Source organism: Dryas octopetala, chromosome 8, assembly GCF_963921425.1.
Source record: "Dryas octopetala chromosome 8, drDryOcto1.1, whole genome shotgun sequence".
Taxonomy (NCBI): Eukaryota; Viridiplantae; Streptophyta; class Magnoliopsida; order Rosales; family Rosaceae; genus Dryas; species Dryas octopetala.
This window is the reverse complement of record NC_141373.1, coordinates 2665680-2693183: the sequence shown is the minus strand read 5'-3', so window position 1 is coordinate 2693183 and position 27504 is coordinate 2665680. Positions and strand designations below refer to the sequence as shown.

The 27504-nt window shown below is 37.0% G+C and overlaps 5 protein-coding genes across 5 annotated transcripts; 1 reads left to right on the top strand and 4 right to left on the bottom strand.

Moving 5' to 3' along the window:
* Positions 1 to 2679: 2679 nt before the first annotated feature.
* Positions 2680 to 6059, bottom strand: LOC147275974 (uncharacterized). Its single transcript, XM_086255202.1, has 7 exons — positions 5812 to 6059; positions 5222 to 5306; positions 5042 to 5112; positions 4743 to 4869; positions 4384 to 4646; positions 3643 to 3782; positions 2680 to 3410 (listed from the first exon to the last, which is right to left on the bottom strand). The coding sequence occupies exons 1-7, from the start codon at positions 5812 to 5814 to the stop codon at positions 2831 to 2833; spliced, it is 1269 nt and encodes a 422-aa protein (XP_086111328.1). The 5' UTR covers positions 5815 to 6059; the 3' UTR covers positions 2680 to 2830.
* A 3658-nt stretch (positions 6060 to 9717) lies between these two features.
* On the top strand, positions 9718 to 13117 carry LOC147275973 (Leucine-rich repeat transmembrane protein kinase family protein). The gene is made up of 2 exons (XM_086254719.1): positions 9718 to 12465; positions 12556 to 13117. The coding sequence occupies exons 1-2, from the start codon at positions 9801 to 9803 to the stop codon at positions 12975 to 12977; spliced, it is 3087 nt and encodes a 1028-aa protein (XP_086110845.1). The 5' UTR covers positions 9718 to 9800; the 3' UTR covers positions 12978 to 13117.
* Positions 13118 to 13584: 467 nt separating this feature from the next.
* IAA11 (indole-3-acetic acid inducible 11) lies at positions 13585 to 16569 on the bottom strand. Its single transcript, XM_086253722.1, has 5 exons — positions 15812 to 16569; positions 14716 to 15044; positions 14305 to 14434; positions 14021 to 14082; positions 13585 to 13936 (listed from the first exon to the last, which is right to left on the bottom strand). Exons 1-5 carry the CDS (start codon positions 16192 to 16194, stop codon positions 13890 to 13892), a joined length of 951 nt encoding a protein of 316 aa, XP_086109848.1. The 5' UTR covers positions 16195 to 16569; the 3' UTR covers positions 13585 to 13889.
* A 1520-nt stretch (positions 16570 to 18089) lies between these two features.
* On the bottom strand, positions 18090 to 20607 carry LOC147275971 (cytochrome oxidase complex assembly protein). The gene is made up of 4 exons (XM_086253723.1): positions 20519 to 20607; positions 19864 to 19998; positions 19198 to 19385; positions 18090 to 18681 (listed from the first exon to the last, which is right to left on the bottom strand). Exons 1-4 carry the CDS (start codon positions 20578 to 20580, stop codon positions 18482 to 18484), a joined length of 585 nt encoding a protein of 194 aa, XP_086109849.1. The 5' UTR covers positions 20581 to 20607; the 3' UTR covers positions 18090 to 18481.
* A 1856-nt stretch (positions 20608 to 22463) lies between these two features.
* LOC147275970 (hypothetical protein At1g04090-like) lies at positions 22464 to 25753 on the bottom strand. Its single transcript, XM_086255271.1, has 2 exons — positions 25222 to 25753; positions 22464 to 24294 (listed from the first exon to the last, which is right to left on the bottom strand). Exons 1-2 carry the CDS (start codon positions 25322 to 25324, stop codon positions 22694 to 22696), a joined length of 1704 nt encoding a protein of 567 aa, XP_086111397.1. The 5' UTR covers positions 25325 to 25753; the 3' UTR covers positions 22464 to 22693.
* Positions 25754 to 27504: the final 1751 nt, after the last annotated feature.

The following is a 27504-nucleotide window of genomic DNA, read 5'->3' as shown; positions in this document are numbered from 1 at the left end:
TTCGCCCAATTTCAACGTAATAAATTTCATCCCTTTTCTGGTTTTGTTTTTTTTTTTTTTGTTCTTTCCTCGAACTTAAATACAACATATTGATTATTGATATCCCTACTACATGCATCTTCTTAATAAAGTGCAAGCAATGTGGAAGCGCCGACTTTTGAAATTAAATCATAAAGCTCACGTACGTGCACGTGCAAGTGTGTAATAGTGGTAGCTCACATACTGACACGTGTACTTTGGCTGGCTCAGTTGTCAAGCGGTTGCTTTGTTAGCCTTAGTTTATTATTTAGTTAGTTAGTTAGGATTAGTTCTAAAGATTACCAGCTGGCACTGAGAGATACTACCTATACGCGTACGTACAGTTTATTAAACCAAATTAAACTTTGACTTTTTTACTTTATATACACCCTTCTAGTTTTTACCTCATGAATTAATTAAGTCAATCTAACACTTTAAATCTAGCACTTGAAAATTATTTGCAATGTGATCGAGAGGTATGTTATATTCTGTCAACATTTATCATTAGAATTCGTCACGTTCGACCCACGTGGCTACTGGTTTGAGAATTTTATATTATTGTATCTTTAAATTGAAGATGAATTAAGTAAATAATTCAAGTTTTTGTATATAATAATTTAGAATTTGGTATATAATTTTGTTATTAAAAAATAAAACTGTTACATTCCCACCATTATTAATTTACCTATTAAAAGAATTGAAAAATGATCAAAGAAATCAAAATCCAGAAGCAAAATCATATATGGATCATAAATGGGTACTGGGTTTCTCTCGTACAAGAAGTGGTTATTAGCTTGATTTCCAAAGAAATCACATTGATGGGTACGTCAAAACACTTGGGCGCATGGGGTTTCTAGCGTTATTGTACAAAACAGAAAGTCAGCTGTGAGATTCACAGTATTTTAACACGTGGCCTCTCATACTCCTCCACCACCATCTCCCCAAATGCAGCGTGATGACATTGTGACTGTGAGCATTGTCTTTCATTTTGAGTCAAAATTTGATTTTTGTTTGATGACTTTGACTCACACTCTGCATTTTTCTGATCAGACCGAGAAAAGTCCTCCAAAACAAGTTGAGGGACAAAATGTCGACTCAAATTTCGGAACAACACTATGCCGAGAAGGTGAGAACTATTGAGCATGAACCTTCGCAGCCTCTGTTAGACCAAGAGTACAATCAAGTAATTGTATTACCATGTACTTTTAGACAATGCATAGTTAGATTGAATCACTTGGCACTTACTTGTCTGCGACCAAACAATGTTCAAAAGTTTTGGCCTTTTTAAGTCAGTTTTTTATTGTGTTAAAGCAAATAAAGTGTAAAAAAATCATTTTTTTTAACAATAGGAACTTAAAAAGGAGCAAAACACTTTTATTTTTAACAAAAGTTTAAACAAAATGAGTCAGAGATGATACATTGCAACAAATTTTTAATTTATGTGGTAAATTAACATAATTTTTTTTAGGTGGTGAAGTGAGATTAAACTCAAAGTTTAGGTGGATAAAATGTAAAAAAGCCAAAAAAAATTAATGGTACGTGTAAAATTCCTGACTTTCCTTATGCAGGGTTAATATTTCCGATTCCGCTGATGACTTGCTGAGGCAGTTGCACAAATCCTGTCACCAATCTTTCTTGTGAAGACACTTAATGGTCCACACCACTACTTAGATTCCATTGAACACGAATACGACCCCTTGAATATACTAGGAGCTTGTTCAAAGGCATATGGAAGTTCAAAGGCATTCGAATGGTGCAATTAAGAGCGGTTAGGGGTGTTGTGTGCTTAATTGTTCTTTTTTTTACTGCATTTAGTTTGTTAGTGTTTTTTGGCTTTGTGGGTGCTGTTATAATTCGAGTATTCAGCATCCATTACAGTAGAATAGTAACATCCATCTTCTTTGGTGCTTGGATAGCTTTGTGGCCTTTTCTGTTTGAAAAGATTAACAAGACCAAAGTTAATTATATTTTCTGGCATTACGGAATTAAGGGACACCAGGGATATAAAATATATCGATCCTTAAAAGCAGTTTGATGAAACTACCTGTATTTGGTTGGTCATTTCACATATTACAATCGGTGCAGATCTTGTTGATTACAATTGGTTCGAGTTAGCATCGAGAATATGTAAAATTAGAAGCACTAGCTTGTCCCCTCCATAAATTTTCAACTTTTAGCTATTGTAGTTACTTTGCATAGGGGCTTTATACAAATCCAATGCTAACCTGCTTTCTTTTGCATATAGATTGTTTCATATAAATCCTCAACTACTGCACATTCTTTTTGTTGACACTTGTTCAAGGAAATGGCTGTTGGATTAAGCCTTTGCATGAGATATGTGTTCAGCTTCCTTACTGTGCTTCAGCAGCCAATCCACATACCTTTTCCCCTTTACTTTTTTCCGTCACAATTACTTCTGATCAAACTTATTGAATATTTCTGTCTCTGACCACAAAAATAGCTTATTGAATATTTGGCTTTATCTTTGTTTTTTTCTTGAATATTTCTTTGTAATTGAAATAGGGAGGACCAACTGTGGTTGGAATGCTTGAGTTGCGGGATTTACTTCTTCATTGTGCTGCTTCATTTGTTCTGTGTTTGCCATTCTTTTACTCAAAATTGTATTAGTCAGGTCATTTTGGCTTCCATTGAAAACCATTAGGATTCCTAATACTCTACAAGTTTGTTTTTACAGTCAAGTAAGAAATGAAACACAGATTCCACTTTAAAACTAAAAATGTAAAGTGTGTAGGAAGGCACGGCATAAAAATGTAAGATGCATAAATAAATAAAGAAGAGAAGAAAAACAAAACTAAGGAAAAAATGGTCGAAGCACGGCACGAAGAGAATCAAAGCTGGCATCTCTAGCTATGCAGAATGCTTCAAGGCTTGGTCTTTCTGACCTAGCCTTATCCAGTTGTGATTCTAAACCCTCATAAACGACTGCATCAGCCTCGGTCTCTTGAAAAAGCTGCTGGACTCCCTTGGCCTTATCCTCTTTTTGCTTCTTCAGCGTGGCCAATCTCTTCTCCACCTCGACGATCTCTTGGTCGAGATCAGCAACCTCTCTTTGCAAGTTCTGAAACTTTTCAATCTTGGGCAGCAGGCTAGTCTTCAACCCATCGACAATCTCGGCAACCTTATTCCCAGCCTCAAGCTCTTGAGTAGCCTTCTCGGCGTGAGGAAGGTCATGTTCAACCGCGGAAAACTTTTTTTTAATCATATCTGCACTTCCTGCCTTGAAAAAACCTCCCTCGGAAAGAACTTGCAAAGAATCTCTGAGCTCTTGAAGGTGTGACCCGTGACAAAACTGCTCGGAGCCCATGGTCATCAAAGCTCTAACTTTCTCCTTCTCCGTGGCCATTTCGGATGATGGGGCAGGAGATTGAGGTCTGAGAATTTTGGTGAAATGCTAATTAAGCTTTAATCTGTTGAGAGCTATTAATTGACAAAATACATTTCACTAAGACCAAGAACAATTTTCCAATGTACGTTCCTTCAAGAGACGTAAAATTGAAGTCACAAACATCAGATGCAAGAACATACACACATTGAACCTAAGGCTTGCATAAATACAAAATATATTCAAACTGTGAAATGCTAATCAATAGAACTTAATTTTACCTGTTGAGTTCATTGGGTGGCTGCTTCATTGTAAGATCGGCATGGATGGCTGCATGAACTTTCTTGCAGTGGAGCTCAGCATCAAGCTGCTTGCTGTCCTTGGAGGAACCGAGAATAACCAACCCACCATCCAAAGCACCCTGTAATTAATTAACAGCATTAAAGCCTTTCAACATCCCAGCAGATAAAAAAAATTCAATTTCATACTCAGAAAGAATATGTCACATATAGGAGGAAGCAATATGAAAAAAAGGATGTATCACCAGAGATGCTTCAGCACCTTCATCATCATTGACAAGCATAAAATTGAAAAATAAAAATTAATGCAACCATAATAAACACAACCATTACGATCCCACTCCTCCCAGATAAAAGCAAGAGTTCATTTAAGTATATCCGTAGCAAGGATCAAGATCAAGTTTTCTTCCCTAAATTTTACCGGAACAAAAGCAAAAAGATTGACAAATCACAAGCTACTGATACTAAAGAATTGTTCATCAACATACTAACGAATGGAACGCTTGAATTATGCAACCCTTGTGCATGACATGCACTAAGTTGAAAAAATGTTAAAAATGATCGACTGAGAACAATGCAAAACCATCCAGGGAAAAAAAAAAGAAAAAAAAGTCAAAAATACTATGACGTACTCCCCAATCACCACAAAATTAAGATGAATAAGAGAAAAATAAAAGTAAATGATAGAAAACAAAAATCAACAACAATAACATGCTACCTTACCTCCAGGGCAGCATCAAATAAATGATTTCCAGTAGGTGGGGCAGCATAAAGAGGCTCCGGTGCGTCCACATAAAAAACATCAGCAGTGGCCAGAAATTCCTCAACAGCCTCAGGTGGGTCCACATAAAAAACATCAGCAGTGGCCTGAAATACCTCAACATTGCCATCATCCTTTTTTTGATGAGAAACATTTCCCTCATCTACATCATCCATCTCAAACTTTCTCAAGGCACGATGAGCCAAGAGTCGGCCAACACAGTAAGCTGATTACAAATTTACAGTTACTACGTACCCCAAGAAACGAACCCACGCAACGAGGCGGAATGGACAAAGAAAAGTAAAGGTATTGATGGAAATACCTGCCGTATAGCTTGCGGGACCAGCTCTAAGCCCAAAGTACTCCAGCTCATGGTAATGGGCTACAGCATAAATCGAATATCCCGCAATGCTGGGGGATAGAGCTTGGGCAATAATATTCGTATTGGACTAACAACTAGGTTAAGGTCAAAATCCTTGATTATGTAAGGTACATCAACTTCACCAACAAAAAACAAGATATTAAATCAATGATCCCCTGAGATTTTAAATCAGTACACCCAGAAAAAGCAGAGCCTTAAATTTTAAAAGCTAAATACAAATTAAACAAATTGCAGGATACAGCTTTCACAACAAAGCGAAACTTGGGTGGTGTTTTATATTTATTCTTCTCTTGATTTTTCAGGTAGTTAGCTGTGGACAATATTAGAAAACAAAATTAGGAAGAAACACTCAAAACACATATGATGGCCAAAACGGGAAGACAATTTATTTACCAAGAAACACAAAAAGTAAAGAGTACCTCTTCTCTTACACTCCTGAATGTGCCTTCTCTTATACTCCTGAATGCGCTCCAAGTTCGCCTTAGATTTTGCCTTGCCAAAGGCCTGTTATGGATGTTTATAGCAAACTGATTAAGCACGTAGTCCTTTTAAAATTACGAATAAACACGTCATATATTGAAGTTATGCAGCACAAACACCAAACACAAAACTGATCGACTACCACAAACCACAATGTTGTAAGCACATATTTCTACTGCATACAGATATATATTAGTGAGGTATAACCGTATAACAAAAAACCATCTACTAACAGTAACAAGGAAAAAGGATGCCCATTACAAAAATCTTAAATTATATATAAATTTAATCAGAAAAAAAAAAAAAAAAACATATAAATTGAAAACTGATTAAACCAAACCGTAAGAGGAAACGAGAAAGTCAAATGACCTAAGCCAAAGCCACTCAAAAAAGGTATGTTGTTTGCCAATTTTCGGAGTAGGCAAACTGATTAAAATAATCGTTATTATCATTAAAGAAGCGAAACGAACAAATACGCATAAAGTGGTTCAGATGAACGATCAGAGTCCAAGTGAGCAAATTAACTCACCATGAAGAGAGGGAGTGAGAGATACACGCGCGGCTAGGGTTTTCAAATGGAGAGCGGCTGAGAGATAGTAAACAGAGGGATTTGGATCCTCTCCTAAACTAGGTTTTAGTTTCCTAACCTATCTAAGTTTTTAATTATAAAGCTTCATACGTTAATTAGAAAATTTTATGGTTGACAATAAAATTAGGGATTTGTCTCTCATTTAACTTGCATAACAAGAAAAAGAAAAAAAAAGTATAATGGCTCTGGGCCCAGAACAAAGAAGAAAAAAAATAAAATAAATAATGGCTCTCAGTTAACTCTCTCTTTCTCTCTTGACTCTCTCTCTCCTCTTCAGCTCTCTCTCATTCAATCCTATGTAAAGTAGAGAGTTGTAACCCAAAAGAAATAAAATATAAAATAAAAAGCTGAAGACTTGAGGAGGTGGCTGAAGCACCGCAAGAGATGTAGAAAAAAATTGGGGAAAAAACTTCAGTCTTTTAAAACTGGGTTCTTTTTCTTTTTCTACACATATAATTACAATAGAATTGAATACATCAACTTATCCATGTTTTGTAAGAACAGTACAAAGAATCAAAATATCAGCAAAATAGAGACAAAAAAAGGAACCTAACTCAAACTATGAGAACCAAAATTATAACAATTAAAATTATATGGATTAAAGTAAAACCTAACTCAAATTACAGGAATTAAAATCATAACAATTAAAATTATAGGGATCAAAGTAAAATCTAACTCAAACTATAGTATCAAAAGTGAACTTTAATTTATGCCTTAAAATAAAAAGGGTTCAGTAGTTCGGTTGTGTAGAGTGTAAGTTCAGTGATGGGCCTGCAGAGTGGCCCAAAAAAGAAGGGCTATATTGTGCATGGGTATTCAAAGGATTTTCGGATTGTGCTTTGGATATGGGTTGCCAAACGGATAGAGGGACTTTATTGGGCTTAAATTATTAAATTTTTTAATAATTTATTTTATACTAAATTTCACATTAATCAATGATTTTTAATATAGGGGAAGGTAATCCCTTCAGGCTTTAACGTTCCATCATTCCTTTATTCTTCCTGAATCCTGAGGGTGATATTTGTTCTCACATTTTTTTTAATTACATTATTATATCGATATTACAACTTAAGACGTAAATCTTTATACACTCATTTCTATTGAATTTAAAGCTTTTAGGTGAGATGGGGTTGACTTAGTTGACCGAGGACAATAGCTGTCGCTCTGCCCACCCATATTCGAACCCTCCCCCTCCCCTATAATAAAAAATAAACTTAAGTTTTTGGACTTCGGCTTGTATTGTAAAGTAAATAAGTCACCTCACCCTTGATCAAAAGTAAAGAAAGTACATGAGCCACCCACTCATATGAAAAATGAAGTTTTTTTTTTTATTACATCCTTCCTCAACTTATCTTAATCTTAATCTATTATCTCATTTCTTTCCGGACTATTTATAAGAGCTTAAAATCAACTATTCTGATTATACACCTCATAACTCAAACTCAAGAATCAAGACACTGTTCTTTCTTATAACTTTGACTCATAATGCAGGGACTAGAAATCATGATGAAACAATGAAACACAAACTGAGTACAAAAGCTGTTCAACAGTCAAGACCATAAAACTGGCATAGTAATATTAGAATTTAGATAATTATTGTTAGGCACTAGCCACTAGTCTTTGTTTTCATCTCTATTTCAATAATCAAAATGTGGGTCCCAGAAAATTATGGGACCCCTACTCATGCATGTGACACACGTGCAGAGAGCAGCACCATGATCCATTGATCCCAATATTTTTGACTCTCTTTACAATCATGAAAGGTTGGGGACCTGGGTTGGGTTTTAGGTGTGCCTTGGGGCATAAAGCCACGTGAAGGCACGTAACCAGCCATACCTTCTTCCCATGGATTCCCAAATGAGGGTAACATTACAAATCAATAAAATTCATCCCAATAATCTCTCTCTCTCTCTCTCTCTCTCTCTCTCTCTCTCATAATAGGGTGGAGCTGGAGCCTGGAGGTACTTCCCAAGGAAGCTGCTGTTTCACATGGCTTCCATCTCTGTGATCTAATAGAGCAGAATAGTACCATTAATTGAAAATTATAAAGTAGCCACTATATGACATTACCACTATTTTAAATGGACTGCTCTACATGTGTGCATGTGAAAATTTTGCAGTTTATCAAACAAGGAAAAAGGACAAAAGAATTTAATCTAAGAGAAATAGAAGTTGGGATCAGACCATTATTCATAATGTGCACTTCACTTTCTTCCATTTCCTCCTGTTTGCTCTTCACTTTTTAATCTTGATTTCCATTTTTTTGTCCACATATTTTCCTTCTTTCCATTAAGCAAGAATACACAAACATAAACAAAAAAAGACAAAATTGCTAATTATCTATTAGATAATTGCATGTTCATGTTACCCAGATAAAGATAAATTGAGGATTTTATTTTTTAAAATATGGGTATATTTAATTAATCCTTCAAAAAATAGGAAATGTAAGAGCACTGGGGTGGACTATAATTAATATATAGGGAACCTGCCCTAGATATTAACATTTAGGAATGGCCCATATCAATTTGTTTTTGTATTGTTAAATGGGGAGCAGAGTTTTTGTCTTTGTTTTAAATTTTTAATGTTTGGTTCACCCCTGTAACATGGCAAGATTCCCTCATATCAATCATGAGGAATAAATGACATGTTCATTGAGTTATTGACTCTAATTAACCATAAAAGTAGATGATGGGTATGAACTGGCGGTGCTTTTATATTGTTAAAGTGGAAAATGGAAGGTTCATAATTTGGGTAGTTCTTCTCTTCCTTATTCTCAGCATTTTGGTGCAGCAAATAAAAAAAAAATCACAAATATTTGAAATTCTTTTAGGTACCCAAAATCCAAATGAACAAACTAGTTACTATTATGATTTGGGGTTTGATGTTAGCTTATACACACGCTTCATGGTCTTTTCTTTTAGATCATTCAATGATGAATCCACTTTAGGCATTCATTTCTGATGAATCTTTGTCATACTTAGAAGTTACCCTTTACAAGCATGAAAAAGCCTTAAGATATATGAAACCTAAATCATTCAAGCATATGTAACTTTGGGTTCCTTTCCACATCCTTGTGTGAGGCTTAAGATGAAGTGGCTTTTAAGAAAAATCTATTCCATGTACTGGCTTAACTCTTTTATTATCATTTTTTTTTTGCCATATTATATGTATTTATTGATATAAAATAATGAATATGGTGACTCATGAGATATCATGCATGTATTCATAATTTCATATACTATGTAGGTTCAGAAAGATACTAAGACGGAATTCAGTTTGTCTATTTAGTCCAATTCAGTGTATCATATAACATTATAACATACCAAACGAGACCTAAATGGATATGATCCAATTTCCATTTGCATCTAGACATCCTCCAATTCCAAGTCCAGATAGGATAATAGATAAACACTTATTTTTATGAGAAATAATTGCATAAGACAAAGCATTAAGGAGGAAAGGAAACAATTTCATTATGAATTTATGATGATGACTCACTCAAGTTGACTATATATATGATAAAAGATATAACAGAAGAAGAAAGAACACTTGAAACACTTGCACTGCATGAGAGGTGAAGACCACATTCTCTCCCATGTTTGGTGTCGGAGAAACTTCCAATAAGTCCAAAGCTTCCCCGTCATTACTTGCATTTAACAGCTGTTGCAGTACCCAAGATCTCACGAGCCCCCTCAAAACTATTATTAGAACAAACTTGATTAATTAATCAATCAATCATCCAATTCAATATTTATTTATATACCAACACTTGATACATCAACCAATCTTCTTTCCATTACTAGCTTCCTCACACAACAGTTACACACACTCTCTCTTTCTCTTTCTGTCTCAGTTTCAGAGACTGAAAATGGTGGAAAATCAGAGAGAGGAGTAGCCAATGAACAAAACCCAATAAGCAGAATTACAAGATGCAATTGAAAACCCAGTTGCTGATCTTCTTCTCCTTTTATTGTTGCATTGTCTGCTCTTCGTTTGGTTTTGCTGCTGTGGCTAATGCTGATGAAGTATCCACTTTGCTTTCAATCAAAGCAGGTCTACTGGATCCCTTAAACAACCTCAAAGATTGGAAATTGCAGGACAATGTGGCCGGAAAGCATACGTATGCAGCTCACTGCAACTGGACTGGGGTGTGGTGCAACACTGAGGGACATGTTGAGAAGCTTGATCTCTCTCACATGAATCTCAGTGGCAAAGTCTCAGGTGACATCCAATGGCTGAAAAGCCTCACTTCTCTCAACTTGTGTTGCAATGGGTTTTTCTCATTATTGCCAAAATCCATAGCAAACCTCACAGCCCTGAAGAGTTTTGATGTCAGCCAGAATTCATTTGTTGGTGACTTTCCAGCAGGTTTTGGAAGGGCGGCTGGACTGACAACATTGAATGCTTCGAGCAACAATTTCTCGGGTTTGCTTCCGGAGGATCTCGGGATTGCCAGCCTGCTAGAGACTCTGGATCTCAGAGGGAGCTTCTTCCAAGGCTCAATTCCAAAGTCCTTCAAGAACTTGCAGAAGCTCAAGTTTCTTGGCCTTTCAGGGAATAACCTCACAGGCCAAATCCCACCAGAGCTTGGCCAGCTTTCTTCTCTGGAGAGTATGATTCTTGGGTACAATGAATTTGAGGGAGGGATTCCAATGGAATTTCGAAATCTTACCAAACTCAAATATCTTGATTTGGCAGTAGGGAATCTTAGTGGTGAGATTCCAGCTGAATTGGGCAGGCTTAAGATGCTTGAGACAGTGTTCTTGTACAAGAACAATTTTGAAGGTAAAATCCCAGCAGCAATTGGCACCATTACTTCATTGCAGTTGCTGGATCTCTCTGATAACATGTTATCAGGGGAACTTCCAGCTGAGATTGGTGAGCTGAAGAATTTGCAGCTTCTGAATGTAATGTGCAACAAGTTGTCAGGTTCTGTACCATTGGGACTTGGAAGCTTGACTCAATTAATGGTTCTTGAGCTATGGAACAACTCTTTCTCAGGGCCTTTACCAAGTGATCTTGGTAAAAATGCCCCATTGCAGTGGTTGGACATATCTTCCAACTCGTTCTCTGGTGAGATTCCAACAACATTGTGCAATAAAGGCAAACTCACCAAGCTCATCCTCTTCAACAATGCCTTCACAGGTCCCATTCCAGTTGGCTTATCGACGTGCCTTTCACTGGTTCGTGTTCGGATGCAGAACAATCTTCTTTCCGGTACAATCCCCGTTGGGATTGGAAAGCTTGGGAGGCTTCAGAGATTAGAATTGGCCAATAACAATCTCACTGGTGTAATCCCAGATGACATTGCTTCTTCTACATCACTTTCTTTCATTGATCTGTCTCGAAACCACCTCCATTCTTCTCTTCCTTCTACCATTCTTTCTGCTCCAAGTTTGCAGACCTTCATGGCCTCAAATAATTTCTTGGTGGGAGATATTCCAGATCAATTCCAGGACTGTCCTTCACTTTCAGTGCTCGATCTCTCATCGAACCAATTCTCAGGAAGCATTCCAGCAAGCATTGCTTCTTGTGAGAAATTGGTAAACTTGAATCTGAGGAACAACAATTTGACTGGGGACATCCCAAAGTCAATTGCCATGATGCCCACATTGGCCATTCTGGATCTATCCAACAACTCTCTCACTGGTGGTATACCAGAAAATTTTGGAATCTCTCCAGCCTTGGAAACTCTAAATGTCTCATACAACAAGCTAGAGGGTCCTGTCCCAGAAAATGGTGTGCTCAGAACAATAAACCCAAGTGATCTTGTGGGCAATGCTGGTCTCTGCGGCGGAGTCCTCCCTCCTTGCATTCGAAATCCAGCATCTACATCGAAACATAGGAGCTTGGACAGAAAGAACATTGTTGCAGGATGGGTGATTGGGATTGCATCAGTCTTGGCAGTTGCAATTGCACTTTTTGGTGCTAGATCTCTATACAAAAGGTGGTATTCAAATGGAAGTTGCTTCAGAGATAGCTTCGAAGTGGGCAATGGAGAGTGGCCATGGAGATTGATGGCATTCCAGAGGCTTGGTTTCACAAGTGCTGACATTTTGGCTTGTGTAAAGGAATCAAATGTGATTGGAATGGGAGCTACTGGGGTTGTCTATAAGGCTGAGATATCACGGTCAAATACAGTTGTGGCAGTTAAAAAGTTGTGGAGACCAGCAACAGACATGGAAACTGGGAGCAGTGATGATCTAGTTGGGGAAGTGAATGTCTTGGGGAGGCTAAGGCATCGAAATATTGTTCGGTTATTAGGATTTCTGAACAATGATACCAATTTGATGATAATTTATGAGTTTATGCACAATGGCAGCCTAGGAGAAGCCCTGCATGGCAAGCAAGCAGGGAGGTTGCTTGTAGACTGGGTTTCAAGGTATAACATAGCAGTTGGTGTCGCGCAAGGTCTTGCTTATCTCCACCATGATTGTCACCCGCCGGTCATCCATAGAGACATCAAGTCCAATAACATACTGCTTGATGCAAACCTTGAGGCAAGGATTGCTGATTTCGGGTTGGCACGGATGATGGTCCGGAAAAATGAGACAGTTTCCATGGTGGCTGGATCCTACGGTTACATAGCCCCTGGTGAGTTTCTACTTTCTAGTTTCACATCATAATCTTTACAAGTTTGTTTAATTTTCTGGTTACTAACAAGTTTTTGATTCCCTTGATCAGAATATGGATACACATTGAAGGTTGATGAAAAGATTGACATCTACAGCTATGGTGTGGTTCTATTGGAGCTTCTCACAGGAAAGAGGCCATTAGACCCTGAGTTCGGAGAGTCAGTAGACATAGTGGAATGGATTCGAAGGAAGATTAGGGACAACAAGTTTTTAGAAGAAGCATTAGACCCGTGTGTAGGAAACTGCAAGCATGTTCAAGAGGAGATGCTGTTAGTCCTTAGAATAGCACTGCTTTGCACTGCCAAGCTTCCCAAGGACAGACCCTCCATGAGGGATGTCATAACCATGCTTGGAGAGGCAAAGCCTCGGAGAAAAAGCAGTAGCAACAACAATGATGCATATGCAAATGCAAATGCAGCTAACAAAGACCAGCCTGTGTTTAGCACCTCACCTGTAAATGGCCTTCTGTAGGGACAGAATTTTGAGTTCCCTAAATGTATGTTATTAATTTGATTTTTCATGTTGTATGTAAGATTGCGTTTTTGTTAATGTTTGTAATCAATTATTCGTTCATATGTTGGTGTAAGAAGCAAAGATTTTTAATCAGAGAATCGGGCATATACCTATTGTACCCTTTATTAGAATAACATTCAAGTATAAAATAAGCCTAGAGCTTAATTTTTCCTTAACTTATTTGCAATTTTGAAGGGCTTTGCTTGTGCTTAAATATTGGATGTTTTCTTCCACTGGTGCACCATCACCACCATCTGCCCCTCTTAGGTAGAGATTTTTAACCTAACAGGGGTCTCTCTCTCTCTCCCTCATCATTTTCATATTTCTTACAAACACCAACAAGCCATTTCATGAATCTTCTCTCTTTTTTCGCTTTTCGGGTCAGGTTTTCTATCTAAATATCCAAAAGTCCAGACTTCAATAACAGAGAATTTTTACAAATTTCAGTTTAAGCAGTTTTGTTAATATGCTATTGAAATTTCATCAAGTCCTGCTACAACAATGATAATTCCCATTATATCACACAATTTCTCTCCATTAAAAAGGGGGAGAAGAGCCCATCAGCTGAGCAGACAAAAGCAATTTAGTATAACCATATATACATCATCAACAACATTCACCAAAAGTATGCATGTGTATATTAGCATTACATTGAAAATTAAGATGCCTGTGGACTTGCAAAAGCAGGGAGATAACTCCCGGAGAAGGCGTAGCAAAAATAAAATGAAATGACATTCGACAGCAACAAAAAATGAACAAAAAAAACCAGAGGTTTATCTCCCTCTCCAAATACTCCAACTATAAGTTTCATCCACTTTGTACATTTTCAAGCACAGTTTGTCTTTCTTACTGAAGTTATGAGAAATGGATCTATATTGGCTTGCATCTCTGCCTTGCATTCTTTTCCTGTAATGGAGCTGCAAATTAAATTAAAATAGTTAGAATCAGATGAAATGGCAAGTTTCAAAGGCAAATTTGGCGCTTCTTGCACATATACATACCAAGTCCATTAGCCTCAGATTTCCTCATAATTCTTAACCTCTTCACAGAACTAAGAAACATCCTGAATGCAAAATAAGTAAAAATGCACAAGGTGTTAGAAAACCAATGCAATGACTCAAAAACCATACATTGTCACTCACAGATGGGTTTTAAAATGTAGACACCTAATTCTTCTAACACAGAATTATATATATAAGAAGATAATTACTGCGGTCAAGTCTAGATATTTGTGTTTGTGCACACACAGGCCCCACATGCTCTATTGATTATTGAAAAAGCTTACCCCCAAGGAACATCCCCAACAAGCATCCAGTCTCCTTCTTTGTCTTCATAAGTTAGCGCAAACTCAGATGATCCATCCAGCAACTTTGAGGGTCTAGTTGCTCCCACCATTATATCATGCTCTTGACCACCTGAACCCAATTATAGATATAATACCACCATCAGTCAATAAGCAAATAAAAGTTCCATCCCTAATCAGCTAATATAATTAAATTCCATCATGTTGGCTAAATAAAAACCATGGATTTTTTGAGTAATATCTTTAATCCCAACATATTCAGAAGACCAATAACTTTTGAATTTTCCTATATAGAAATATAGAATTTTGGTGAAGTAAAAACTCAAATAACAAATGACTAACCCATGAACTCTTCAATTTAAATACCAAAATAGAAAGGCTAAAAGTACTAACGTATTGAATTAGCATGTGTAGAGGGTCCATGGAACATATCCTCCAATGTTTGTGCCAGGCCTTCATAGCAGCTATGTGCACTTAGATTAACCTTCCGCCCAATAGGAATTCCATCCATATTCACCTTCACAAACAGGGAACTTCTGAGGTTCCCTTTCTCCTCAGCATTTCCATTGTTCTTGTGACCTCCATTGTTAACCTTACCCACAATATTCTTGCATTCACTTCTCTCATCCATTGAGTTAAACACTTCGGTGGCAGAAGATTTCGCTTGGTGAACCAAGCTATTCATTCTATAAGCTCTGATAGGAGGCCATCCCACAACCTGACTGCTTCAATATGACACCAGACCAGCAAAAAACGCAATCCCATCAGAGAAGAAAACAAAAACTAAAATGAAAAGGACAGCAGCTAACAACCACTATATAATTCATACTACCTCAAACAAAAATGAAAAGAAAAAGAACTACTATAATGTTTGATTGCAAAATCACAAGTATGATTGTGTGTACACTATTGTTTTAATGTAGAACCATAGTGTTGTTCTGATGTACGCTATTGTTATAATTCCAATATGGAAACCAATGCTTCCAGCAAGGATATTTGTGCATTGAGCTAAGTTGGACATTTATGACGGAAGAGGATCGGCTCTTCGATTTCATGAAGGGGCTTCAACCTACGCCAAAATGTCCAAGACTTAGGGGAGTGCCTTAGAGCCAATAGTGCAGGCTGTAAAGCTGGAGAAAGGGGTCAAGACGTCTAGTCAACAACCCTTTCTAATTTGGACCAACATAAATCATTGAAGAAAAATATGAAGAGAATCCCTATAACTATTAGTCAATAAAATCTAACAACAAACGAGAAAAATAGAAGTATGTCACAAAATCAAACCAATGGAAGAAAACATGATCCAGACCAAATTTGGGAAACAACAACAACAACAGTAACAGAAATTTGTTTTGTGCAATATGAGAGCCCGAGTAAAAAGAGTATTATATATAAAGCCTAAGGTACCTAAAACTAGAACCAACAATCACTGGAGCTTACATACAAAATGCCCAAAAAACTATATCTTTTGAGTCAGTCTTACTCTTACCTGGCACCATTAGCGGCTACCACAGAATCAGCACTTCTCTTGGTCCCAGCTGTGACATTAGCACTGCTCAAAGAAGAAGAGGAAGAAGAGGACGAAGAAGCTGATGATGAGGAAGAAGAAGAAGACGATGAACCCACATAAGGAAAATCCTTAGCCGTCAAGATCCTAGCATATTGACCCCTTGGGCCTTGTTGGGCCTTCCCTAAACAACCACCACCACCACCAAGGCTCAAGCCAAGACAAAGCTCAAGGTCAGACTCATCTGGGGTAGAAGAGTCCTCAGAAGACATGGCCAAGTTGTCCTCTTTTGAGAGCGTTGACATAGACTCACTTGCTGAAACCCCAGATAAAACCCCTCCACCACTACCCAAAACACCCTGCATTGAAATCCTTCCTCTTTCTACCTAAATTCAATCTCAAAGCTCAGAGGCTAGCTAGCTAGCTCAGACCCAGAACCTATAAAATGGGTTTTTTAAGCTAATCAAGAGAGGCTTGCTTTGAAGAAGAAAAGTTGGATTAAAGCAAGAGATTGAGAAGGAAAGGAACAAAGACGAAGTAGAAGGAGAAGTGGGGTTTGCTTGGGGCAGTGATCCTTGCACATTTTGACACAAAGATGGAGACTTTGTCGGTCGTTTGTGCAATTCTTGTGCACAATTTGTTGAACAATCCTTTATGTCCTGTTTGGTCGGTTTTGGGAAAGTGAAGAAGGGCAAGGTAGTAGGTTTGCTCCTGTGGTTTGGTTTGGTGTGGTGGAGATTACAGAGAGAGAGAGAGAGAGAGAGAGAGAGAGAGAGGATTGTGTGTATGACCCACCTCTGTCTACTGGCTGCTTGTGCGCCTCCATCAAATATCCTTTCTTGCATCTGACCCGATTTTCGTAATTTCAATTTATCGGCGTCTTTGTCCGAGTTATTGGTTTCACAGGCTTAAATATCAAAGTCTGTGTTATATATCGCGAAAAGAATTGAACGAACTGAGAAACGATATTATCGTATTATTTATCGAATGGGAGAGAGTAGGACCCGCAACCCATACGCTCCCAACGACAACCCGACAAGATGGGTCCACGCATCACAGTTCTCGACACGTTGGAGTTAGGACCGCGTGGGTCCTGCCATAGCAATCACGTATCTTATGACACGTGGAAACCAGCGAACATCGGATTTAAATGTTGACAGCTCAACAGACAATCGGAAAGCCGGATTGGCCAGGTTTTCAGATGAAAAAATTATTATGTGTGATTAGACCACACCTGATATAATTATAATTATGTAGTATTATTAATTTATTCAAATTATAATACGTATATGATAATTAATTTTTAAAATTTTAAAATTTAGGATAAATCCTAAAATTTAAGAAAAAATTATTAAAATCGCTCACGTGTTATAATTGAAATAAATTGATGATACCACATCATTATATTATATAGTGTTACAATTACGAAATAATTTTTTTTAGAGTTAATTAAAAAAGCGTGTTCAAGTCCTTGTTTTGCCACGTGTACTGCTGTCTTGTATCCTATGCCCGCACGATCATATTTTTTCCACGGTCCCCCAGGTCTTTAATTAGGAGGGGGAACAATTATGTCAATTAAGTGATGTGCAATTTTGCCAACCAAAATTAAATAATGAGAAATGAACGAACAAGTTAAAGTATCTTCCCACATCTCCACTAATAAATAACATCAAATTAAGATAAGTTTATTAATGATGAGGTTTTAGAATTAGTAATTTTCATAATGGTTAATGTGATTTCTTTACAAACTGGCTATTAGTTTAAATATATTTATATTCATTTTATTAGAAAACATCCCAGCTTGATGAAGAAGAATGATTACTTTTGGTGTTGTAGCATCATAGAAGGTGGATCCCAAAGTGAAGGTTGGATTGATATACTTAAATCGATGTTTTGAATGAGTTATAATTTGAAGACGCCCAAATTTTGTTTTTAATGATCAAACAAAATAACTAGATGAAGCAATTAAAAATGATGAAATTTTGTGGGAGGTCATTTTCCGGATCAATCTTGACATCTATCTCCCAATAGGACAAATCAAGGCACAATTTTTTTAGCCTTCATCTTTGTCTTCGTTGAAATCATGAATTGTGTACCCAAAAATCAATTCATCATTAGCGTTTGTATTTTGCTTAAATCTTACACCTATAAAAATTGATCCAATTTTCGACTTAAATCTTACACCTATAAAAAAAAAATTGAACATATTTTTAACATAAATCTTACACTTCCAGAAATTAAGAAAATGACTACTCGAATTCGACAATTTCGGCATAGAACCTTCTAACGGAAACTTTTATTGAAGGAAAAAGGAAACTGATTTAGTGGAATGTTTATGGGCTTTACAAGATTTGGTTGGCATAACAAGTTATGAAGAGTCTCAAAGTAAAGCCCATCTCACTACCACTATCTCATACCAGGCCCAAGACTAAATAAACCAAAACTTCCACTCCACACCAACCATGAGTACTGTGATGCTGTGCAATATAAAACTAAAACCAAAGCTATCTATCATCTCCTCTGCAAAATACTCTGCTCAAGTGTAAGTCCCTCTGAAAAAATTTCTATACTACTATCACTCTACCAAGTTTTATATGAAAGAAGATAATTTAAATGGGCAGAAACTCTTGCATACTGTTAAGTTTTATTACTTCATTTCTTCTCTGGATTCTCTGATTCTTGAGGGCTGGACCTGGTGCATGCCGTACAAGCTGAAGCTGGAGCTGGAGAACCGTCGGAGATACTAATCCGCATTGTTTGCTGCTTCTCTTCATTTCCAGGAACATGGAGGAGAGCATCCATGAGTAGGATGTCCCAATCACGAGAGAGGAGATATGAAAGCCAGGTGTCCTCTGTGAAGAAAAAGGCGCTCATTAAAATTATTAAAAGAACCATCAAAGCCCAACTGGTATATGAATTTTTTTTTTTTCGGTAAGAACTGACATATGTATTATTTTTTTTGGCCATGAAACTGACATATGTAGTTTAACACAAGCATCAAACACAAAATAGTCTAAATAGGTTATGAACATTTTTCTAATTGACCAAAAGAACACCGAAGGTTGTTCTTCACAAAAACCTTTATATAAAAACTTCAAATGGACTGGTTGATCCAGACAAACCAATTTGGAAAGGATCCAGCATTGCCAAGGAGAAGAATTACAGATCAACAAGAGGATGCTTATAGATTCTATGTACTGCTGTTATGGTTTTAGATGTAAAATCAAGTAGCACACATGAAATAGCATGAAGGAGAATCTAAACACCAAATAAGATATACGGGTATGCAGAACATATGCCTTTATTTTATGTGCTTGTGTGTGCACACATGACTGTCTGTATGTTTGTGTATGTAAATCAGTACAAACCTCCATTACGTACAGCCTTCACCTCGAAGACTCCTGAACCTCGTGGTCCAGACACAGGAAATGTGCAAGATACAGAGTGCCTCTTATGAGCCACGGCAAGTGATGCATTGTACCATGGGCCCCTCACTATAGGTTCTCCTATAGCTTCTACTATTGCTGGGTTCTGACTGGCTTTCTCCATGGCCTTCCTGCAAAATTCAGACAATTGATTAATAATTAAACCTTAGATTAAGTATACATATGGGACATTGAAATGGTTTAGGGTTTTCCTTGACCTCTCTCTAACCCCTTCCAAGAAAAATTTTCATTTCTCCCTCTGCCTCACTCAATCTTCTTACACACACAATCAAATTTGTAATCTATATGCTTTTTACAAGGATTTTTGTGATATAAATCTGACAGATATAAATACAATGCTAAAAATTCATTTAACCAAGCTGTCGATTGTACATTTGATCTAATTAGGATACCAAAAGTCATACAATTGGGCCAAACTATTTGCAAACACAAAAAATGAAAACCACCTATTCAGTTAAGAGCTTAGTTCCAAATTAGAAGTATCCAGACTCAAACCATCTAAGCCTCTCCCGTATTTGAGCAAGCAGATGTATAACATTGTTTTAAGACAGAAGAAAAGAAATTAGTCCCATAAACTTCGAAATGTACCTGCTACAGTTATAATAAATAGCAAGATCATCAAGAGCACTCAAAGCAACACCGCCCGTTGTAGTAATCAAAAGAAAAGACACTGCTTTCCGACCGAATGATTTGCTCTTCCCTTCATCCACGGTCTTTGCCGAACTGCAGCAAGCTATCTTATCAGTCACATATCATCAAGTTCAGGATAATTGAAACAAGGGATGCATTCATATTACATGGCCTCAGAACTACAAAACTACGAAATGGGTCTCAATAAGAATCACAAAATAAGACTAGTCAGTGCCATTTTCTCATAAGTTTATACACTGTTCTCCCACATTGTTCATACTCGAATCAAAGATCGGTAGCTGAGTTAATAGCCGAGAAAATAATTGAAATAAATATAAATTTTGGAATCCTTTAGTTAAAGTGAGCTCAACACAAAACTGCCTCATGTTTTTTGATGCTTTCATGCACAAAAGACTTGAAGTTTTCGGTTTGTTTTTTTTTTTCTTTTAACGAAGTTTGTCTCAGCAAACAAACAGCTTGAAAATTAAATTTAGCCCATTATAGTATATGAGAGAGTCGCTAAAAAATTGATTAACTTTGACCAAAAAAGTGAAATATGGAAATCAGAATTTCAAATTGGGAAATAAGATTACTGAAGAAACAGAAATTGGACCTGGAAAACTGTGATGCTGCTGAGGAGCTCTTGAACAACGAAACAAACCTCCGCGCCAGCATTTCTCTACTCTCTCGTATGGTGTGGTCTGCTGCCCTTCGCTTACAAACACCGACCGACTGGACCGTTTTCACCGTTTTAAGGTAAAGAATATGGGCCGAAACGTGTCTGGAACTGAGGCCCATATAGTCACCAGGCCCATGGTCCATAGCTTGGTTTGGAATATATTTTTGATGGATTAGATAATTTAGACACAAAGGTTACGTTTGACACGCTGGACTGTGTTGGACTGGACTATTCTTATGGATTATGCTGAATAGTGTTGGACTGGAGTAAGCTGGACTAATGTTATTCTGTGTTTGGTGCTGTGTCGGACTATGAAGCTGGATAAGCTAAATAACACTATTCTGTGTTTAGTACATAATCGGACTAAGTTATAATTAATTTAATTTTTAAATTAATAAAAAAATTTAATTATCCTAAAAAATAATATAGCTAATTAACTTTTATTTATTTATTTATTTTGAAATAAATTAATAAAATGTTGCAAATTCAAAGATGATATGGCCAATAATCCTAATTTTTTTTTAATTATCCTAAAAAATAATATGGCCAATAATCCTATGCTAACAATTGCACTTGCTGGATAAGAGGTCATGTGTTGTTCCAAACTCCAAAGCCATTGATGAGCAGAGAAAAAACTCGGAGGAAAAACAAATCAGAAGGGAAAAGATAAGAACAAAACCCATAAAAAAGTTGGAAAGAAAACCCAGTATGTCGATAAAAAAAAAAAACCAGTATATTAATTAATTTATATACAAGGCCCAAACATTTTACAAGGCAGATACATCTTAGCAATCACACGAGACAAACAATTAATTTATTACTCATATAATCCAAGAAGAAACCCAAAGAAAAAATGGAAGAAAAAACTCAGAAAAATTGGAAAACCCAGTATGTCGATCAAAAAAAAAAAACCCAGTATATTAATTCCAACCCAATCTGATACAGTGAGAGCGAGAGAGAGACTGAGAGAAAAGAGAGAGAGAGAGAGAGAGAGAGAGAGAGAGAGAGAGAGAGAGGTGAACTCCTGATGAAGGCGCGAGCAAGATCGAGAAGGCTGTGTGCTATTTAGTGAGCCTCTAACGGGTTGCTAAATAGCGCCCCTCATTTGCACCGTGTTAAATAAGAAGGCGTAGCAAGGCTTTTTGAGAAACACGGTGCTATCTAATCCTACTTAAATTAATACCTGCTGCTACCAAACATGGGCATAGGGTGTTATTTAACACAATCCTAGCTAACACTAGCTAGCACGGTGAAACAAACATAGCCAAAGTTCCTTGTACTTGGTAAATTTCATTAGTATGCTTCTTTTTCTTTTCTTTTTTTAATAATTGACTTTTGGATCATGCATCATTTTAGCAACTTCACAAAGATGCTATATAACCCCTTAAACTTATAGTTGTATGCTGAGTTGATTCAAATCCTAACTTCTGTTAAATTTATTAACAAAAAGTTGAGAATTTGACAAACTAACGACTGAATGTTTAGGAATTAAATGAATTCTAAAGTTTATGGACTGAAATGAGACACATACCAAACATTGAAGAGCTTTAAATGGAATTTTCATGCATTTTGGGTGTGCTTGATGGTTGCCCACTCACCTAGTCTTCTTATTACCCATTGTTTAATTTATTTTTCTTTTGTTATGGTTTTTCTTACTAATGTAATTTGCTTTGTTTATCATAGAAATAATTCACAACTACACAAGTAGCATGTGTACCCTTGCCACTTAAAAGATACGTTATCGGTTAGGTTGTGGACAATTTGTCTCAAAAACAAGTGTGTATCAGGTTAGACATGTCTCAAGTTGGTATCTTTCTTCCTCATATAATAAAGAAAGTGAGTGTATTGGTGGTTCACTCGACAACAAAGACTGTCGGCATTAGAAATTTAGCTTTCTTTGAGACCAAAAAAATAGCACCATGAGATGACCTACTCAAATTATCTTATAAATTATATACACAAAAATGACAAGTATACATAGAGTTACAACTCATAACAAGGCTGCCCATGAAACTCAACGATTCACTAACCAACACAACATCTGCAGAGGATGAAACAACAGTGATCCTTGAAGGTGGGTTCTGTTCTGTCACTACTAAACTAGCAGGGCTACCATCTTTCATCCCCCACCCAATTGTTCTTCTCCTTTGGTCCAGTGGGACCTTCCTCCCCATAAAGCTCAACTGGAAATTTATCAAAAATGTTCTCTACTGAATATCTAACCACCACAGGCAAAATATTGATGATCTTATCCAGCTCAGTTCTTGAATTGTAGACAATTGTCGGACCCCACTCTCTCATAAAATGCAGCCAACCTGGCTCAACAACAACCCCGTCTCCAAGATACTCGGCTGCAACAATTTCATATTGGACGCTTGAATCAACAGAGAAATTACTTCGACCAGCATCATTCCTAATTCCAATCCCAAGCTTTGCCGACCCCTGAAGGTACATCCCAGGATGAGGGTAGCTCGCATGTCCATTTTTCGATGAGTAGACAATAGTTCTATTCCCATCTATGTACTCCAAATGATATGGAGCTACCCATTCACCACCACTGTGCTGCGAGAAGTATATACTGCAAAGCTCTCCTGTAAAGTTGCATATGCGGAGTGTGAAATGCTCCCAGTCACCCACATGCTGTCCCATCTTGCTAAGAGGGATATCCATAAGTCCAAATTTGAGAGTGGCTGGTCCATTGAAGGGACAAAATACCCACATTACAATATCAGTAAAAGTCCCACCAAGAGCTGGTTTCACATGAACATAAAGTTTTGCACTTTCCAAGTTTCCATGCTTTACCTTATCTCTTCGTCCATCACTCGGCAAGTCTATCCAAAACTCCCCATCATTTGTCCCCCCACCAGGCAAATTTGAGCCCCTACCATCAACAGCTTCTCCCTCCAACACGCCCTTTTTGTACAATAGTGCTCCATTTTTGAAAAACCATGATACAGAAGATGGCAAGTAGACCTCTTCTGGATGAAAGAAAACAGTGGGTCCATAATGATTGATAAGTGAATGAATTTGATCGAGATTTGGCATTCCAGGTAACTTAGGATTCAGATTCTTCAAGCATCCAATATGCAGATCCTCTCCAATGCTCCAGTAGCTGCTGCAGAAAAATGTACCTACAGAAACCCCTTTCCCCGTCATTCCCCGATGGCGTGGTCTCGTACTCCAAACTTGAAAAGGAAGGTTTGGAGATGCTGTACTGGTGTTAAGGATTGTTCTGTAAGTTTCACATGTGTCAGTTAAATCAGCTCGAACACACCTCACTTCATCCAACCCAGGTTTGTCAGGCTTACTAGTCGCTAAAAAGCCCATTGCTTTGTAACCTTCAGGTGGCTGAGGTAGCCAAAAGTAGCCATATGCACCGTACTTCTCCTCACTCCCGTCATCAGGGCTCCATACTAATGTGTAATCAAGTGGTTCTCGGAGAGCTGGTGACTTGACACGCTCCGAAACATCAGATGTTTCTGGAAAATCCACTTCTCTAACCACGAGAACAAAACCATGTAAAGGCTGATCATTAGGTTGGCAATAGTGACCAATGCTATGGAATCCATCAGGTATTCCCACTGGCTTATAAAATGTAACACTTTTTTTCTTGTCCTCTGACAGAGTGCAGGCCCAGATGAACTCAAATCTGGTGATCTTGAAAACCTCTATTTCTCCAAGACTTATTTTTCCAGAAGCAAAACCTTCACCTGAGAAGGATATCAAACACTTAAATCATTTAGAAAAATAATCCAATCTGTCAATATCAAACAGACCCCAAGTCCTGGAGCTTTGAAGTAAGCAATCATGAAAAATGACTATGATATTTTGGAAAAACTCTCAAGAGAAATAATCAAACAATTGTCAACCAATGTGAAGTTAAACCATGCCTAGAGTCCCAGAAGTACATTCTTTTGGCAAGCATCATATGTGATACAACTTATCCCCAGTCTACAGAATATGATCAATGGACATGCTCTTTGCACTAAAATCCACACTTCCGCTAAAAAACTGAGCCACCAAAGCACCGTAGTTAAGTAAACCATAAACGCGTTTGTGATTCAACCACGAAATGACGAATTTCGACATCAACCTGGCCAACCATAGTGCAGCCCACCGAGGCAACAAAGTTACCAGAGGATACAGAATTACATATACAGACAGAACAGAGGTTGATGATGATGAATTGCATAAATTGCAATTTGCATATCAGCATTCAAACTCAAATTCAAACAACCAATGGAACTTCATAATGATTCCAAGAATATCACATTGGCAGAGAGAATCAAATTAACAATATAAATATTTTGGTAAGAAAACTAACCATATAGATTACCCAGAAGCACAGATTGGTATGTGCAATAACTGAGAAGCTAATTTTTTTTTTTTTTTTTTTTTCAGACAAAAAACGCAGTTGAAGTTTATCTAAAAAAAGTATGGTTGTAATTGATGATTTCTTCAGCAACCCAGACACATCCATAAATGGAAAAGAGCAAACTTCTAAATACTTGATTGCATTCAGCACAATCCACAAACCCATCAACCAAAAATCCATGAACAATCTAAATACCAAAAAAAACCCAAATTTGAATCAACAAAGATACAAAGATCAAAGCTTTGCACCCAAATCTTCATACCTGGAGGCCATTTGGGAGTGGGAGCAGGCAGAGAGAAGGGTTCAGGCTCTATTGGGTATAAATCTGTGAGTGTATTCCAATAGAAGCACTCGCACCCAAACATTGTTGGCCCAAAACTCTCTCTGGGTATCACATAAACAACAAGGGTCTGGCTCTGAGTCTCTGATCCTATGATTCTGAAACTGATACATGGATTCCTAAATTTTGTTAGAGCGAAAAATCATTTTAGTGGGGCCCTCCTCCTACAATGGGCAATTATATAACCCAATAATGAATGATGATGGTGATGGTGAGGTGATCTGTAGGATTACGCTTTGAAAATTTTTGTGGTAGAAGAGAAATAGACTTCTCACCGAGCTTTTACAGAGATAGGTTTCAGTTTCGTAAGGTCACAAATTGAAAAATGAAAGTGATCTTTGATCAGACCACAAAATGCCTCGAAATGACCCTAAAATTTGGTTCTTTTGTATTGATGCTGGAGACCATTGAAGGAGAAAGAGTTTGAATTTTGGGCCGGAAATTTTATTCTCTGGTGAGATAGGGGTATCTGGACCTGGCCATGTCAGCCCAGTTATCAGAAAAATTGACCGTAATAATCTGAATATTTCTTAGGAAAATAAAAAATAAAATTGTAATTTGAGAGGGAAAAAACTTTCATTAATAGAAAAAAGAAAGCATCTATTATAAAGTAATGTCATGTATGATGTATCTAAAAGGAAAAAAACACTATAATTTTTCATTATAAAGAGCTTCAAGCGTGTACTTTAATATTTTACGAAAAATTTAAATGTGTTACTGGAGTTATTTTGCAATGCAATTTAACAATTGTATTCTATAGAAATTGTTTAACAATTTAACCATTACATATAAGAATGTGTTGTCGGCTCGCATGTTTCAAGTATATACAAGTACGTAGAGGTGTACATCGAGCTGGATCGACTTGAGTCTAACATGAGCACGGTTTGGCCTGTCATTAAGTAGGTTGGGCCGAGTTCGGCTCGTACTTATAGGCTGGGCTGGGCCAAGTTCGGCTTGTACTTATGGGTTGGGACGGGCCAAGGTTTTCTATTCCTTTGGGCCGGCTTGGCACCAGTTCGTTTTGGGTTGGGCCGACTCGAGCCCGTTTTGGGTTTGGGCCGACTTGTTTATATTATTTCAATTATTTGTAAAAAAAAATTTAAAGACTAATTTTTAGTTTTATAAATAAAAATATTTTCAAAAAACTAAATACAATTATATATTCAATTACAAATTTATTTCTTATTAATTATTATTTTTAAAAAATTATATTGATATTGTTAATTAGTTTTAAATTTAATTTTTTATTTATTAAATAATAATAAAAATTAAAATAATTAATCAGGCTGGCACGAGTCCGACACGACCCGTTATGAGATGGGTCAGACTAAACTTAAAGTTTAAAATAATTAAGCCAATCCGACCCAATCCAAACACGGCACAGCACGAATGGGCCAGTTTTAAATGGACTGACCCGTTTTACACCTTTACAAATACAAATGAGTTGTACATTATGAGTCGTATAGAGCTTCGTTTAAACTAGTACAAACATGACACGATTATCAAATAAATCAACATGAACGCGGCAGGAAGGGCAAAGGAGCTCATGTTTAGATCAAATGCAACGATGACAATTCTTTGCCCGGGGCATGGGTGTTGCTCTGGAGTTTGTGGTGCATAATGCATATTGTTGGTCACGGCAAAGGCATCGGTCCAACAATAATTGAGAGTCCAAAGTCCAAACAAACAAGCAATTTCTGCCACGTGTACGGCTGTAAAAGTACTTGTACAACGAACGTGGGCAAAGCATATGCGTTTCAACTTTTTTTAGACCCAAAAAGAAAAAAACACGTCTTGGACTTCATTATTCAACATGGGCGTCTTTTAGTCCACAGTAGCTTCCATGAAGGCCGGGCCAAGTAGCCTCATAAATTTTGTTTCCATTTCACTAATCTTTCTTTTGTAATGAATTAATGATAGAAGAACTTATAATTTAATGAATTATTCTCTATCACATCACCATCCCATTTTTTTCAATTTTTTTTTCATACTACTAGACAAAATTTGTCCTTTTTCTAATTTATTAACATTTTAAATATGCAAGTTTTTGTTTTAGACAATGAAAAGAGCATGATTTTAATGATATAATAATACTTCATAAATCGATGATATGATGGTAGGTGACAAATGAACAAGTCATATTACAATTTGGCTCTTAATTAAAATGGTTAATTAGATGTAAACCGTATATAAAGAGTCTCATAA